This window comes from Eptesicus fuscus, chromosome 12 (assembly GCF_027574615.1).
Source record: "Eptesicus fuscus isolate TK198812 chromosome 12, DD_ASM_mEF_20220401, whole genome shotgun sequence".
Lineage (NCBI taxonomy): Eukaryota > Metazoa > Chordata > Mammalia > Chiroptera > Vespertilionidae > Eptesicus > Eptesicus fuscus.
In genome coordinates this window covers 742,425-758,109 of record NC_072484.1, presented here as the reverse complement: position 1 = coordinate 758,109, position 15,685 = coordinate 742,425, and the positions used below count along the sequence as shown (strand labels likewise).

Here is a 15,685-nt window from a genome sequence, read left to right as displayed (position 1 = left end):
CCTACAGCAATGGGCTCGGCCAACGAGAAGCAAAATCAGATCAGAGGGCGAGAGGTCAGAGAGACCAGGTATTTATTCTTCGAGCTTCTCCTGCTGGTCACTTTGTGCTGGCAATGAGGTGACAGCGGTCCTAAAGACTCGTTCCAGGGTGCGGGAACCTCTACGTCCCCCTTTCCTTGGAGCCTACTGACGTCACCGACCAGGCTTCCTGCACAATTCCTGTGGTTCCCCTAAACCCGGCCACACCTTTCTAATTAGTCCTTTTATAAATAAACCGTCCTCAGATCACCCTAATTTGAGCAGGCCATCCGTTTCTCCTTCAGATCCTGATCCTGCGCGCGAACGCATTTTCGTGTCCGCGGTACGGATGGCAGGTGGACCCAATCCCTGGCGGACCCGCAGGACCATCCTTTCTGACACAAGGCCGCTGGCCCAGCCCCGCCCTGCCTGGCGCAGCGGCAGCGGGAGTCTGCCGGGCCGAACAGGGCGCGGTGGAGGTGGCGCGAAGAGCACCGGGAGTGCGGTCCCAGAGCTGTCAGCGCGGGTCTCCAGCTCACTTCCGCGACGCGTCCCCAAGGCGACGGTGGCTGGGAGGCGCTTCCGGCCCGGCGGGCAGAGGCGGAAGTCCCGCCCCTGCCAGCAGCCCCCGGTTTCCCGTGATGCTTTGCGAGGAGCAACGTAGCCGGAAGCTGGTGGCGGCGGGGTAGGCTACGGGCGAGAGTCCTCGGTGCAGCTCGCCGCTCGACCCTGGCCCGGACCCCGCCGACCCCCGCCTGATCCCGGTTCTCAGGATCGAGCCCGCCTGGTAAGCGCGCAGCCCGAGCCCCCGGCGCCCGCCCACCGGCCCGACTCCACGACGCCCCCGGCCCGCCATCCTCTCTTCTGCAGCTGCCCCCAGGCCCCTACCCCTGCGGCCATGGGCCCGCCCTTCATTCCCACCCTGAGCCCTGCCGGCCAGGCCCCTGCTCCCTCCCTCGGACCCAGGACCTGGCCTGGACACAACGTCCATTCCTTCGGAGCCTTCCGGGGGTGTCGGGGGGCCTGGCTAGTCTGAACGGCGGCCTGAGCACTTTCGCTTCCTTCTCTTGCCCTTTGCGGTGGGTGATCGTCTGGGGGCGGGGAGCAGGAGAGGACTTTAATCCCCCCCCCCCCCCCCCCGGTTTACGTGGATTTATGGAGAACTATGCTCCTTGTCTGTCTGGCCTGGTAACCTCATTGAAAACACCAACTTTGAGAAATAATTGTGTTCGTTTAGTGCAGGCCTGATATTTCTGCCGTGCTGCTTATGATGGTGCCGAATGGGCGCGAGAACCGGCTCTTGGGTTGGTTTTGGCGTCTCTTTCCGAGAAATAGGCCTATTGGAATGAGAAAGGGCTGTTCTTAGATGGAGCCGCTTTGGGTGCTTTCTACCTGTCACATGTAACAGCCCTCACAGACGTGAGGGCCAAGCAGTGTCCTTTAGGAGGCCCTGGGGATCTCAGCTGTTGAGACCAAACGTTCTGCAGTCTGACAAATGGCCTAATGAACTAGGAAACCGGGTCCTCACTGCAGTCAGCTTACATTCAGTTGCAGAAAGAGTTCCATTGAACCATCCCGGTTTCAAGCATTAAAATGGGAGTTCTTGGATCATCTTTCAAGATAAATAATAGTTAAATTTTTTTTAAAGATGTTTTTATTGATTTCAGAGGGAGGAAGGGAGCGGGAGATAGAAACATGAGTGATGAGAATCACTAACGGTTGTCTCCTGCACACCCTCTACTGGGGATTGAGCCTGCAGCCCAGACATGTACCCTGACCAGAATCTAACTGGGACCTCCTGGTTAATAGGAAGATGCTCAACCACTGAGCCACACCAGCCAGGCCATAGTAAAGGTTTTAAAAGGGAGGAGGTGTTTATGCTAAACAGCATTTCAGGTTGGCCCGTGTGATTCAGTGGTTAGAGCGTTTGTTTGCACACCCAAGGGTTGTGGGTTTGATTCCTGCTCAAGAGCATGTACCTGGGTTGCAGGTTCAATCCTCGGACCTAGTCCCGGTGGATGTGGGAGGCAACCAATCAATTTGTCTCTCTCACATCGATGTTTCTCTCTTTCCCTCTCCCTTCCTCCCTTCCACTGCCTCTAAAAATCAATGGGGAAAATCTCCAGTGAGGATTAACAAAAAGACAACAATATCTTAGCATTTCAGAGAAATCAGGATTCTCACATCCCAAACCGGTTGCCAATGGGGGGGTTCCTTTTAAATCGAAGCTAAGTAATTTACTTTTCACGTATTTTCCCTTTAGCAGTTGTGCAAATGTTCACTCCACTTTATTTGACATAGTGAGAATTCAGAGCAGGCTCCCCCCAGTTCTGACTTCTGTTGCCCATGTTCTGTTGACCAGACTTGAGTTGTGTGGAGACCTGTGTCGGCAGGTGTGCGGTCTGCTCTGCACACCACCCCACACAGGGCTCTCCTGTGGTTGCCGTGAGACGAGGGTCTCCAGAGGGCTTTGTAAATTCAAACCCACCAGCACATCTCTCCAAGAGTGTCTTAGCCGTTTCTGCCTTTCACACTGGTGACAACATTCTACCAGAGGGATTCAGTCTGGGGCCGGTCCTGGGCAGGACTGTGCTTTGGTGTGTTTGCCTTCAAGATCTGCTCATTTCTAGGGACTATCACACGCAGCACAGAGAACACCAGGGCAGAACGGAGTATTGGGTGAATTCTGGTTTATTTCCATCAATTACAGAAAACCGATCTCTATTTCTTAACTTTATCTGGCCTAGAAGTGGACTCTCAGGAACATCAGAGTGCTGGACTTCCAGGCTTAGGTTTGGTTGTGTGAGACTCAGGGTTCCCCTCACTGAGTAGCTTAAGGTTAAAGATGAAATTTGGATGGAGATTCTTCTGGTCTTGCTTTTACCTGCACCTCCACATGAAGCTTCACGACGCTGTTCACCAGAGAGCTGGGCTGAGCAGTCACGTGCCTGCAGCAGTGAGGGGCAGAGAGGTGGAGGTGTGAAAGCGTCCAGCCGCAGAGCAGGTGTGCGGCATGGCTAGTCACACTGCTCACACTGATAGCCCTCAGGTGTTCTCCAGTGGATGTGTGTTGCCATGTGAGTCAGAGGGGCAGCTCACAGGTTCCACTCACAGTCGAGAGAAGGCCATCTTCAGAGAGGCCACACACTCAGTGGAGGGCTGGTGGCGGTGGAGATGACCTGAAATCCAGGTCCGACCCCAGGTGGTGGATACAGAACCTGTGGGGATCACTAGTGTCCAAAACTGTGCGTGGCCCCCACCTCATGCCTCCAGCTTGAATCTTTTTATCATTTTGATTTTCCTGCTCATGAAGTCAGAGGGCCACCAGTGGAGGTTGAACTTTGCCAAAGCTAAGAGGTCTACAAAGAAACAAATGGCTGGCCCTGGCCGGTGTGGCTCAGTTGGTTGGGCATCATCCTGTGCACCAGAAGGCTGCCTGCACAATTCCCCGTCTGGGCGCATGCCTGGGCTGCAGGCTCGATCCCGGCAGTGGGTATGTAGGAAGCAGCCAATAGATGTCTCGCTGTCACATCTATGTTTCTCCCTGTCCCTTCTTCTCTCTCTAAAAAATCAATTTAAAAAAACTTAAAGAAAAAGGGTGGGGTGAGATGGAGGGGGCCAGTGGGAGGAAAAGGGGGACATCTGTAATAACCTTTCAACAATAAAGATTAAAAGAATAAAGAAAAGAAATGGCTTTCTGGTCAAGGTGTGTGGCTGTTGTTCCCCAGCAGTGTCCTTGTGAGGTGTGGTGACTGGTCTGCCCTCCTGTGGCCATGCGTCACCTTGATCCCTCATGATGGCCCCGCCGAGAACCTACCTAGAGACCCTTCTGCGAACCAGCCTCCTCACATCAGTCAGGGCCACCTTTCTGCGGCCCCACAGCTGGGAGCCTCCCTGCACCATGTGGGGCTGGTGGGGAGAGGCCTCGGGTTCCCTGTCTCTGAAGGCTGTCAGCCCAGTCTGGTATGTCGGTCTTTAGTGAGCAATTCAGGACTCCATATAAATTACCCCGTGGTGGTCCCTGGTGGTTAAGCAGAGTGCAAGCCCGCATTGTTTCTGATCATTGCATTGCCTGGGCCAGGCAGTGTAGCTGTTCCTGGTCTTTCTTAGAGTGGAGACGGCTCGGGAAGTGACTCCATCTGCCTGCAGGAGCAGAGGTCTCACCCTGTCGCTTCCGAGAGGCTTAGTGGAATTTCTCGGAAGCTCTGTTTTATAGTGTTTTGCACTGACTGTGGATTTTTTGTGAAGTGACCTATTTGTAAGTTTTAAAAGTTTGTTTTTCTTCTTCGCAGCATCATGGCCAGCCCCAGGACCAGGAAGGCTCTTAAGGAAGTCAGGGTGCAGGATGGAAACAACGTGAGCCTCTGTGTGTCTTTGATGCTTTGGTTCAGGGCTCCTGGACCTCCCGGGAGGGGCTTGCAGCCTCAGAGCTTGCCCTCCCTGTCTCTGTCGGCTTCCCAGTCAGCCTCTCCTCTGCTCCCTCTTGGGGGCACCCATTGGGTCTCTGGGTCCCCCTGAGCCACCTGGGCGAGTCAACACATGACCCTCTCCACAGGTGTGTTTTGAGTGTGGTGCGTTCAACCCTCAGTGGGTGAGTGTGACCTACGGTATCTGGATCTGCCTGGAGTGCTCGGGGAAGCACCGCGGGCTCGGAGTGCACCTCAGGTCAGTGCCCTGCCCCCGCAGCCGCTCGGCTCCCCGAGGGCGCAGCACCTCACTCAGTAGCTCCGCGGGCCCTCGGAGGCCCGTGGCTGGCGCCTCTGTCACAGGCAGCACACGTGTCTAATCCACAGTTTGGGGGCTCTCCAGTGCCAAGCACTTGATAACTAGTTCGATCCTCGCCTGTAGCTTCGTGCGCTCTGTCACTATGGACAAGTGGAAGGACATTGAGCTCGAGAAGATGAAAGCTGGTGGGAATGCTAAGTTCAAGCAGTTCCTGGCGTCTCAAGAGGACTATGACCCCTGCTGGTCCCTGCAGGACAAGTACAACAGCAAAGCGGCCGCCCTCTTCAGGGACAAGGTGAGGCCACGAGTGGTGCCCAGGCCGCTCCTCTTTGGACGTAAGTGACTCCAGGCCCTGTACAGACGGGCATGTGGCCCTGTCTGGTCCATGGCTCCCCCAGGGAGGCAGGTAGCGTGTGGTTAGCAGGGGTGAAGGAGGAGCCTTCCTTGCCACCCCTGGGAAAATGGCATCCACACACCTCTGTCCCTCTTGGTGAAGATACTCCTGAGGACAGTGGAGCCTGTGGGGGCAGAGGTGACCAAGAACTCCCCACACCATTGCAGAGGGAGGCCGGTCTCAGTGTTCACATAGGCAGAGGTCCTTGCCCATGGCCACTGAGCCCGGGAGGATGGCCTGGGGGGCACGGTAGAGTTCACTGGAGCCAGCACCACCCACAGTGGCCCTCACAGGCCTGCACTCTAAGCCCCTGTTCCCTCGGCAGGTGGCAGCTCTGGCCGAAGGCAGAGAATGGTCTTTGGAGTCATCGCCTGCGCAGAACTGGACCCCACCGCAATCCAAGACACTGCCATCCACTGCCTACCGGTAGCTCCTCTGGCCGCTGCTCTCAGCTGTTCCTGACCTTAGCTCAGGGTCCTTGTGCTGTCCTGGTAACAGCTAGTGTGCACTCTTCCCAGAGACAGTGGGGAAACCACCTCTCAGCTTGTAAAGCAATATAAGCTTTTGTTGGCAACCAGGGAAGATGTGTCTGAAAAAAAACCTGCCCTCTCTACACTCCTCACGCACCAGCCCAGTGCAGATCCTTCTAGAATGTGCCCATGACATGCATGCAGTTCTGTAGGACATATGTCTCCTGTCCTTTGTGAGGGTTGCCAACCACCCCGACTGCAGGCCCACTGTGGGCGAGCTGGCCTCATGGAACTCATCTTGCATCTCAGACATCAGAGGCTGGTGTTCGGTGTGACTGGTCTCAGAAGGCTCCCCACTCATCCCGGGGGTGCCAGGGTCCTCCCCACCTGCTGCCCCTTTCGTTAGGTCGTCCATAAGGCTGCACCGTCTCCCCTGCTTCTTGTCGGCTTCATGAGCTAACTTCTGGATAGAGCTGGAGTCCAAGTCGGCCTCCCTGCACTGTCCTTAGAGGAGACCAGGTGTGACCAGGTGGTCCCGACTGTACCTCCCAGAGGCCCGCGTGGTGGCCAGCAGGCATCTGCTGCCCTCTGGTGGCCGCACCAACTGTAGGCTCCATTGCAGGGCCTCTGGCCAGCCGCAGAGCTCGACTGCCTCCTCGGACAAGGCCTTTGAGGACTGGCTGAATGAGGACCTCAGCTCCTACCAAGGGTGAGGCCCAGGGCGCGGGGAGCTGGAGGTCTGGTCGCTCAGACGAGGACTGCCAGCCCGCTCGGAATGGGGTCTGGAGTGGGAGGAGTCTTAATACTTGGGGGGAGAACATGCGTCTGTATGGGCTCTGCCTGGCCGTCGCGGGTTGTCCTGGAGCCATCACCTTGCCATGTTGGATGGCTCCTGCGCCCTGTGTGGTGACGTGGCCTTGCCGTGTGGGGCTCCTCAGCTGGACGCAGCAGGAGGGGCTCCAGTGGGCGGTGGCTGCTGTGTTTCCCTGTCAGGGCCCCGGAGAGTCGCTACGTGGGGTTTGGGAACACCGTGCCGCCTCCGAAGAAGGAGGACGACTTCCTCAACAGTGCCATGTCCTCCCTGTACTCGGTGAGCAGCGCGCCCTGTGAGTGTGCCTGGCGGGGTGGGAGGGGGGAGGGGGGGAGGGGGGCGGTGCTGCGGCCCTCCCAGAGCTGAGGCCGCCTGCCCAGGCAGCCTGTGCTGGTCCCTCCCTCTCCTTCACCATGTCTGTATATGTCATTCAGATCCCCGAAGTTTCACTCATTTACTTTGGCAGCAAACATACATTTCAAGTTAATAAGGTGCATTTCCTCCAAAGAACGAACGTTCTATATGGATCTGGCGGGCCGTCTCTCTCCCGGGCAAGTGCTGGCACTGCCCGGCCCAGCCCATGTTGGTCCTCATGCTGCTCTGCTGGCCAGTCTAGTAAAGATGAGGTTTGGTGGCAGAGTCTCTAAGCTGCCCGGCTCTGGTGCCCTCTGGCGATGGCACTCAGCCATGCACGGTCCCTACCTGCCTAGGCTGCTTCTGGTCCAAAGAAATAGTCACTTTTTTAAAAAATTGGTGTTGCTCCATCAAAGCATCGATGTGATAGGATTACTTGCACACACCCGAGGGCCATGCTGGGAGGAGAGGGCTCTGCTGCTGGTGGGACAGGGTCTTAGAAGGGCCAAGCGAAGGAAGTCCGGGACATGGGCGGGGCGACCACAAGGCCGCCGGTGCCGCGTGTGTACAGAGGCTGGAGGGAGCTCTTGGAAGCTGTCCCTTCCCGGCCGTTTCTTCAGTGTGCTGGCTCAGGCGTGGCAGGAGGCTCACCCTGCCACCTGACACCCCCTGGCCCCGTGCACATGTGCTCCAGAAAGGAATGAGCTTCTCAGTAAGTGCTTTAAAACCACCTGTCGCCAGGCTCAGCTGGTCTCGGGGCGGGAAGCAGGTCTGTGGTGACAGCCTACCGGTCTCGGGGCGGGAAGCAGGTCTGTGGTGACAGCCTACCGGGTAGGAGTTTCTTTGGAGAAAGGTGCCCGCCCTCCAGAATGTCGTGTTTTGTGTCTTCGTTGTCCCGGCACCTGCAGGTGTTTATCTCGTTATCTGATGAGTACGCCTCCTGCGCACAAGCCCTCTGCGTTTCTCCGGGAGCGAAAGGCTGTGGCAGATTTAAGTCAGATGTTTATTTATTTATTTATTTATTTTAATATATATATTTTATTGATTTTTTACAGAGAGGAAGGGAGAGGGATAGAGAGTTAGAAACATCGATCAGCTGCCTCTTGCACACCCACCACCTGGGGATGTGCCCGCAACCAAGGTACATGCCCTTGACCGGGAATCGAACCCAGGACCCCTCAGTCCGCAGGCCGACGGCTCTATCCACTGAGCCACACCGGCCAGGGCTTAAGTCAGATGTTTATATTCCTAAATAGTTTCAGTTGGTTTTGGAGGCTTAGGAGGAAATCTGAGTCAAAAGAGAAGAGGTTGTAGTGCCCCACCTGCCCCAGGACTGGTCTGTCTGCAGGGGGCACTTGGCTCGCCCCTCAGAGAGCAGGTGGGGGCATCGAGAGCCTTAGGAGGAGCTTAAGGCAGGGGCTTGGGTGGGGCCCGTGGGGCCACCCTGTGGTCCAGGCCCGGCTCTTGCATCATTAACATCACTCTGATGGGGCCCCAAAGTGACCTGAGATGGTCAGGCCTCCTTTGGAAGTAGACGGTGCGGTGCGACCTGGGCAGCCGTGTGTGGCCTTGACGTGGCCTCTGCTTCCCTCCAGGGCTGGAGCAGCCTCACCACCGGAGCCAGCAGGTTCGCCTCCGCAGCTAAAGAGGGCGTAAGTGCGGTCCCAGCGCCACGGGCCAACCCGCACAGGCTGGCTGGCCTGCAGGGGAGGAGTCATTGTGAGTGGGCGTGGGAGGCCCTGAGAGGAGCCCGGCATTGAGGGGCTCCAGCCCCTTAGAGCCCCCGTGGCACGATGCCCTCCACCCCCACTGGCACCCCCACTTGGCCATGTGGTCCGGCTGGCTCTCTCAGGAGGGCTGCGGCCTGGGAGTCCGAGCACCTTCCAGCGGAATGTGTGGCCAGGCTTTTCTTCCTCTGCTGGTGGAACAGTCATTGGGGAACTGGGCATCGAGGGGGGTGGCGCCAGCCGGGCTGTGGAAAAGCACATGGAGGTGGGATTGGGGTGGCACCAGTGGGGGCCCCACGTCCCAGAGAGCAAGTAGGACAGTTGGCCCAGTGACTGCATGGGTGCCCCCACCCCCCTCCAGCCTCCCTCCAGTGGGGGCTGGTGTGCCGGGTCCTTGGAGCCACTGCAGGGGGAGCACTGGTGCCTAGTGGCATCGGCAGGCCTGGGACAGCGCCTGTGAGCCGAGCAGAAATGCGCGGCATCATTCAGGACAGTGTCCGAGGCTTCTGTTTCCTTTCCAGGCTACAAGGTTTGGATCCCAGGCAACTCAGAAGGTAACAGGAAGGCTGCTACACTCCTAGTCCGTCGGGGTCTGGCACGCCCGGGTGTGCCCTTGGGCTTCGCGCTCCGGGAGGGGGCAGTGCTGTGTGCAGCCTGGGCACTGACTGGCCTGTGTGTGTGGATGTCTCCCGAGCTCAGGTCCGAGCGCTACTTCAGGTGCCTGTGGGTTTGGCAGGCAGGGTAAGAGGCTGCACCTGCTTAGGGCCTGTGGGGCTGAAAACTCACCCTGTCCATTGCAGCCCGGGTGCTGGGCAGCCGCGAGGCCACCGGCAGAGCCCCCTTATCAAGAAGGAGCAGGCGGCAGGCGGCTCCACCGGGCGGGAGGAGGCTCCGTCACTGAGGCTAGGCTGTGTCTGCAAGCCAGCCTCCTTGGGCCCTGGGGCTGGGGGGCTGGCTTCTGTCCCGTGTCCCTGGTCAGTGCCTTCTCTTCCTGTAGGCAGAGTCTCGGCTGCAGCCTTTTCTTTTTCAAATCCTGGTTAGTGGTCCCTGCAGTCCCCAGGAAGTGCCAGGGCTCTGGGCTGGCTTGTCCTCCCAGGGCTGGGGGTCAGGACTCCTGAGGCAGCGGCCACAGGGCTGCCCTAGGCCCCGAGTAAGGGAGGGGTGGCTTCTCCCCCGCCGCTGGGGGCCCCTGCTCTGCTTTTCTCTGAGCCCCCACTTTCAGCCCTTGAACCCCTCGCTCACATGGTTCTGGATGGTGGTCAATGGGAGTGGAAAGCAGGGTTCAGCGACAGTGAAGGGGGCTCCAATGTCACTCTGGGGCCCCGTCAGGGTGATGTAGTGACATGTCTCGAGGTGCTTTTGGGGGTGCCCATACTGCTCTACTGCCTTGCTCTCTCCTCTCTCCCCACTCGATCCCTGTGCTGCTGGGTAAAGTTCTGGGGTTCCAGGCAGCAGCCAGAGCTGGTAAGGCCCCGCGTCCGTGTGTCGCCCTCAGCATGCCCTCGTCTCTGCTGGGCCTGTGCTGGGTTCTGCTCTCGCCTGCTGTGGCCTGTCCTGTGTCTGTGCTTACGTGTGCTCATGCTCCGATCTTCTCACTGGCCTGATGGGCTTCTGTTTGGCCCATGCAAGCTGCTTGGGGACCCGCACTTTCTTTGTGAACCAGAATGCAGTGGGCACTGATGGCCTGGGATCCACTGGAGCTATTTGGCAGGACTTGCATGGAGTAATTGCCTTGAACCAGGCACTCCCCAGGTGTCTTATCCCAGGAGTGAGGTCCTGACACCCATCCTGAGGCCTTGCTCACGGCCCCATCATCCCACTCCTGCCCCCACTTCATCGTCTTCCAGCTCTGTCCCTCTCCAGCCATCTCCTGATGCTCCCTCTCCATGCTGCAGCTCTGACCCTCCCCCCAGCCATCTCCTGATGCTCCCTCTCCATGCTGCAGCTCTCTCCTTCCCCCAGCCAGCTCCTGATGCTCCCTCTCCATGCTGCAGCTCTGACCCTCCCCCCAGCCAGCTCCTGATGCTCCCTCTCCATGCTGCAGCTCTCTCCCTTCCCCCAGCCAGCTCCTGATGCTCCCTCTCCATGCTGCAGCTCTCTCCTTCCCCCAGCCAGCTCCTGATGCTCCCTCTCCATGCTGCAGCTCTCTCCTTCCCCCAGCCAGCTCCTGATGCTCCCTCTCCATGCTGCAGCTCTCTCCCTTCCCCCAGCCAGCTCCTGATGCTCCCTCTCCATGCTGCAGCTCTCTCCCTTCCCCCAGCCAGCTCCTGATGCTCCCTCTCCATGCTGCAGCTCTCTCCCTTCCCCCAGCCAGCTCCTGATGCTCCCTCTCCATGCTGCAGCGGGGCTCACGCTGGGCTGCGCCCCTACACCCTGGGGAGCATGTGAGGTGACTTGCTGCTGGCTGGGCTGTCTTCACCAGACAGGATCCATTGGGCTCTGAGGGGAGACCCTGGGGGTGAAGGCTGGGCAGGGCTTGTGCTGTCCCTGGGCCCCTTCCCGTAAGACAGCATAGAGGGGGCAGCGTGTCCGGCCTCTGTGTGGTCAGGGTGCTCGGGGCCACTTCTGCACAGCTGCCGTGAGTCCCGTGTGCCAGTGGGCTGCTCGCTGACTCTGCCCGCAAAATGGGCGGCTGCTGTCCTGACCCTCATCCTGGGGTGAACATGGCACCAGGAGCTCCCCGACTTCCCTCTCATGGTGTCTGTCCTTCATGCAGGCATCAGAGCTGGGCCACAGTCTGAACGAGAATGTCCTCAGACCTGCCCAGGAGAAGGTAACACCCCACTCCGCATGCCATGCTCCTCCTGTGTCCCATGGGCCTTGTCCCCAGGGCAGCTGGTGCAGTGGACAGGCTGTGTTCCTCGTGTCCCCCGAGTCCCTGTGTACTCTCCATGTTCCCCCATGCCCCCATGCACTTCCTGTGTTTCCCTGTGCCTCTCCTCGTGTCCCCAGGTTCAGAGGGGCCCCCTCCCAAGGGGCTGGTAGCACAGAGGAGGCTCAGACTGCAGGAGAAGCAGCTTTCAGTGGGCTGGGGTTCAGGGGCAGTGCCCCCTGTCCTCAGGAGGTGGTGGGAGATGCTGCAGTGTTAACCCAGCGTGGGGTTGGGGTCAGCTGCTGTCCTTTGTTAGGAATGGTGCTGGGCTTCTGCGCACGCCGCCCCCCCCCCCCCCCCCCCCCCCGTTAACGACACTGTTGGCCTACGCAGGTGAAGGAGGGAAAGATTTTTGATGATGTGTCCAGTGGGGTGTCTCAGCTGGCGTCCAAGGTAGGGTGCCCGTCCACATGCGGGCACAGCTGGAGCCGGTCTCCACATTCCGAGCGCTGGCACAGGCGCCATAGGGCCGGGCGCTCATGCCCAGGTCACTTCTGCGGCCGGGGCCCTGGCCGCTGCTGCCTGTAAGCTGCCTCCGTGCCGGCTGGAGGAATGTGGAGACAGCTTCTTGGGCGGCTCAGGCGCTAACCTGTCGCTTCTTTTCCTTCTATCCTCTTGCTGCGCTGACCGTCCCTGGTGAGTGCGGACCCTCTGGGCGTGCTGGGGACGCCTGTCTCCACCTCACCGCGGGGGGAGAGTGTGCGTGTGGGTGCAGCCCTGACTCCTATGCCTGCAGCGAGTTTCCCTTGCTCCTGAGGGCCCAGCCCTCACTGTCCCCCAGCGGCCGGCCTGCCGGCAGACCCTGTTGGGGTGAACAGTGCTGACAGCGGGGACGCTGTGTGGCTGCATTTCGGGGCAGAAGGCCGTTCGTGGGCTCCGTGTCTGACCTGCGTCCCATCCCCTGCCAGGTCCAGGGAGTTGGCAGCAAGGGGTGGCGGGACGTGACCACCTTTTTTTCTGGGAGAACAGAGGACCCCTCAGACAGGTATGCCAGGTCCCCTGTCCTGACGTGGCCCCTTCCCTGGGGCTTTTCCTCCAGGGTCTCGGAGGCAGTCGGCGCTCCCACGGTCCAGGGTGCTGAGGGCCCCAGTGCAGGAGGCCCAGAGGTGCAGCAGCTGGTTGGTGCCCCTCACCCCTCGCTCTGACGTTCTCCCCTTGACCTTGAGGAACAGCTGCTGCCCAGGGATGGGGGGAGTCTCACCCATTCCTGGGGGGTGGGCAGGAGGCCTTCCTGCTAGAGCCCAGTGTGCTGCCCTTCTCTTGCTCTGACCCTTGGGAGGACCCTGAGGAGCTGGTGGGGAGATGGCCGTGCGGGGCCTGGTGGGCAGTGCCAGTCCACCCCAATGGGGTGCGTCTCCCAGGCCCCGGGCAGGAAGCCACTGCTTTCCTCCCCATGTGCTGTGGTGTTCCCATTGGTGTACTGGGGTGTGGGGCAGCCTTCGGCCTGAGCAGTCGTCTGGACAGTGCGGGGGCCTCCGCACTCTGGGTTTTCATTCCCGTTCCCTCAAGGCACCCTCTCGGCTCCGGCGGGAGGCCTGTCGTCCCTCCAGCCAGCGCCGAGCTGGAGCCGCACTGAGGCCGGGCTTCCCTGGGGGTCCCCGTTCTCAGAGGAGGTGCCAAGGGAAGGCCAGGCGCTTGAGAAACAGCTGTTCAGAGCCCCCCTCTTTCCAAGGCCCCTGGAGGACCAGAGCTACCAGAACAGCGGAGGGGACAACTCCCAGAGCAGCACCCTCACCCAGAGCTTCTGGGAGGCCTTTGGGACCACTGACCCCGCCGCGGCCCACAGGTCCCCGAGCAGCGACAGCTGGACGTGCGCCGACGCCTCGGCCGAGAAGCGGAGCTCAGACAGCTGGGACGTGTGGGGCTCGGGCTCCACCTCCAACCATAAGAACAGCGACAACAGCGATGGCGGGGAGGCCTGGGGGGGTGGCGGGGAGGGCCGGCCCAAGATCACCAGGAAGGCAGCCCCGAAGGCTGCTCAGGTGGATGAGGGCTGGGACAACCACAACTGGTAGGCGTGCTGTGCCTGGCCCCGACTGCTGGCAGCCACTGTGTCTGCACTTTGCCCTCTTCCAGCACCTTCTCCTTGAGCAGAAACCCGGCCGCCGCAGCATGGAGACAGGGCCTTGGGCGGGACTCTGGGACTCTTGAGCACGGGGGCTCGCTCTCCATGGCTGCAGGGGTCAGAGGCCGGCTGCTGTCCTCCGGCCTCCCCATCTCCCCCTTCTGCATTCCGGGTGCCATGGAGGGCAGGAGCTTGCTGCTGTGGGAGGCCCCCACATGCACTAATAAACCCTCCGAGGGCTGCGTGGTGGTGTGAGTGCTGCTCTGTGTCTAACTTCCCGCCTGGGCTCGCTGCAGTTCTCTCTTTTTGAAGAAAATGCCCAAAGTTTTAGAGACAAATACCAAAAGCAGCACCAGCGCTCCTGTGGCCGTCTGCCCCCCACACAAGGGGCTCTGCCCCAACCCCCACCCCTGAGCCCTGTCAGCGCTTGAACTCAGTCTGGCCCTCCGAGCCGTGGCGGCCCCACCCAGGACACCCTAGACAACTCAGAAACGGCAATTAGAGTGCGGTCAGGGAGGAAGGCAGGCCAGTGCCCCGAGCCTGGGTCCACCCCCACCAGGCCAGGAGCAGAATGGGGCCTCTCCTGGGTGACCGGTAACCATTTTGCCTGATGGCCAGGCCTTCCTAGCAGCTGGAGCGGGGAGGAGTGGGCGTGTCTGGTCCGTCCCCCCCACTGTCCGTGTGGCCTTTGGTGGCACTTGTCTCCTTGCACTGTTACTGGGTCTCCCCTCCACCTGGAGCTCGTCTTTGAGCTGCTGCAGGCTGGCTTGTCCCCGAGGTTGGACACTAATGTGATGCCCGTCTGCCCCGTTTGCAACAACCTTGCCTGTGCCGTGAGGCTTCTGTGTCCTGGGACCGTGGGCGAGGCAGGGGTCTGGGGAGGGCCAGCCCTGCCCTTAGCTCTGATCACCCCCATGTGCCCCAGCCTCCAGCGAGTCTCACTTCCTCTAACCTGAGGGCCTGTGCTTTCTGTGCCTGCCTCCCCCCAAAATACCTCTGCCTGCAAAAGCTGAGCCCAGAGGGGCCTGAGAGCACCCAGAGGTCAGCCCTGCCCATGTCTACCTGGGCAGGGGCAGGATGAGGGCGGGGGTGGGTACTCAATGTAGGCACTGATTCCTGGGACCAGGTCTGCCCGGCTGTGGGACCATCGGGATAGGCTGGGAGGGCACGGAGGGGCGGAGCATGGCTGAGGCTGCAGACTGCTAGAGATGCGGCCTGTGCAGAGGGCTCCCGGGAGGGTGGGTGTGGGCCTGGGCACTGGGACCACAGCACAGACCCAGGAGCTTGGGTTTGGGGTCCTGATCCTGGGAGTGATGCTGGAGGACTGGGGAGGGGTGTTGGCTGGTGTGCCTTTGGGGTCCAGGTGCTGCTCCAGGCTGCCGGAGGACCCCAATGCCCATCCCCCACATCTTAGTGTCCAGGGCCATCTGGGGTGGCCTTTGATCCTGAGCCCCTCTTTGGGACAGACCATGTGGAGTGAGGGACAAAGGTGTTGGGTCAGTGCTGTGCCCCACACTCGGGGGTCCTTTACCCTGGGATCTCTGCCCCACCTAGAGAAAGGTCCTGGGCAGCAGATGGGAAGGGTGGAGAGCCAGGGGCGGGAGGAGACTGGGGGCGGGGCCGGGCAGTGACGGTGGAGGAAGGGCCTTCATAAGCCCTGGCCTCGCTGTGGCTGCAACAGGACCTGAGTGGACAGAGCAGGTTGGCGGCTGGCCTGAGGCACTGGGCTGGGTGAGTGAGGAGCGTCCCAGCGGGTCCTCCCGGGCCTTCGTTCTGAGGGTGACCTTGACCTTTCAGAAAAGCTGGGAGGAGCTGAGCTCCAGAGGTGGGTGGAGGGCTCTGCCCCTGGAAGGGGTCCAATTGAGTCAGGCCAGGTTTCTGGGGAGAGAAGGATCTGCTTCAGATTGTGGGTCAGGAGGGCCCAGGCGCCCAGAGCACCCACAGAGCCCCTGGTCCCTTCGCAGCCTGAAGAGCCCAAGAGCTCGGCTACCCCTGCCCTGGGTGAGGCTGGGCGAGGGCGGCCAAGGGCCCGAGTGCCCTCTCTGCACTGTCAGCAGAGGCTCAGAGGCATCTTGGGAGGGAGGGGTGACCCCAGAGGGCTCCCCCATGACCCCAACCCCGCCTCTCTAGGCCTCCCCTCCCCACCGAGAGGCCTGCTCTCCCCAGAGGTTCTACTTGGGTCCTACCCCCAGCTGCCTGCTCCTCCCTAGGCCCCTCGGCCCTGACGGTGCCATCCCAGTCTGGTCTAG

The 15,685-nt window shown here is 60.4% G+C and overlaps 1 protein-coding gene across 8 annotated transcripts; it reads left to right on the top strand.

Moving 5' to 3' along the window:
• The first annotated feature begins 495 nt into the window (after window positions 1–495).
• Window positions 496–13,678, top strand: ARFGAP1 (ADP ribosylation factor GTPase activating protein 1). 8 transcript variants are annotated; one of them, XM_054724030.1, is made up of 13 exons: window positions 496–805; window positions 4,311–4,374; window positions 4,574–4,683; window positions 4,867–5,038; window positions 5,463–5,563; window positions 6,230–6,316; window positions 6,601–6,697; window positions 8,368–8,424; window positions 9,021–9,053; window positions 11,216–11,272; window positions 11,705–11,764; window positions 12,286–12,356; window positions 13,044–13,678. In XM_054724030.1, exons 2-13 carry the CDS (start codon window positions 4,315–4,317, stop codon window positions 13,384–13,386), a joined length of 1,248 nt encoding a protein of 415 aa, XP_054580005.1. In that variant the 5' UTR covers window positions 496–805; window positions 4,311–4,314; the 3' UTR covers window positions 13,387–13,678. The 8 variants fall into 8 exon arrangements, with proteins under 8 accessions (XP_054580005.1, XP_054580004.1, XP_054580009.1 ...); XM_054724029.1 differs by having other exon boundaries at window positions 12,280–12,356; XM_054724034.1 differs by lacking the exon at window positions 4,574–4,683 and having other exon boundaries at window positions 12,280–12,356.
• The last annotated feature ends 2,007 nt before the right edge of the window (window positions 13,679–15,685 follow it).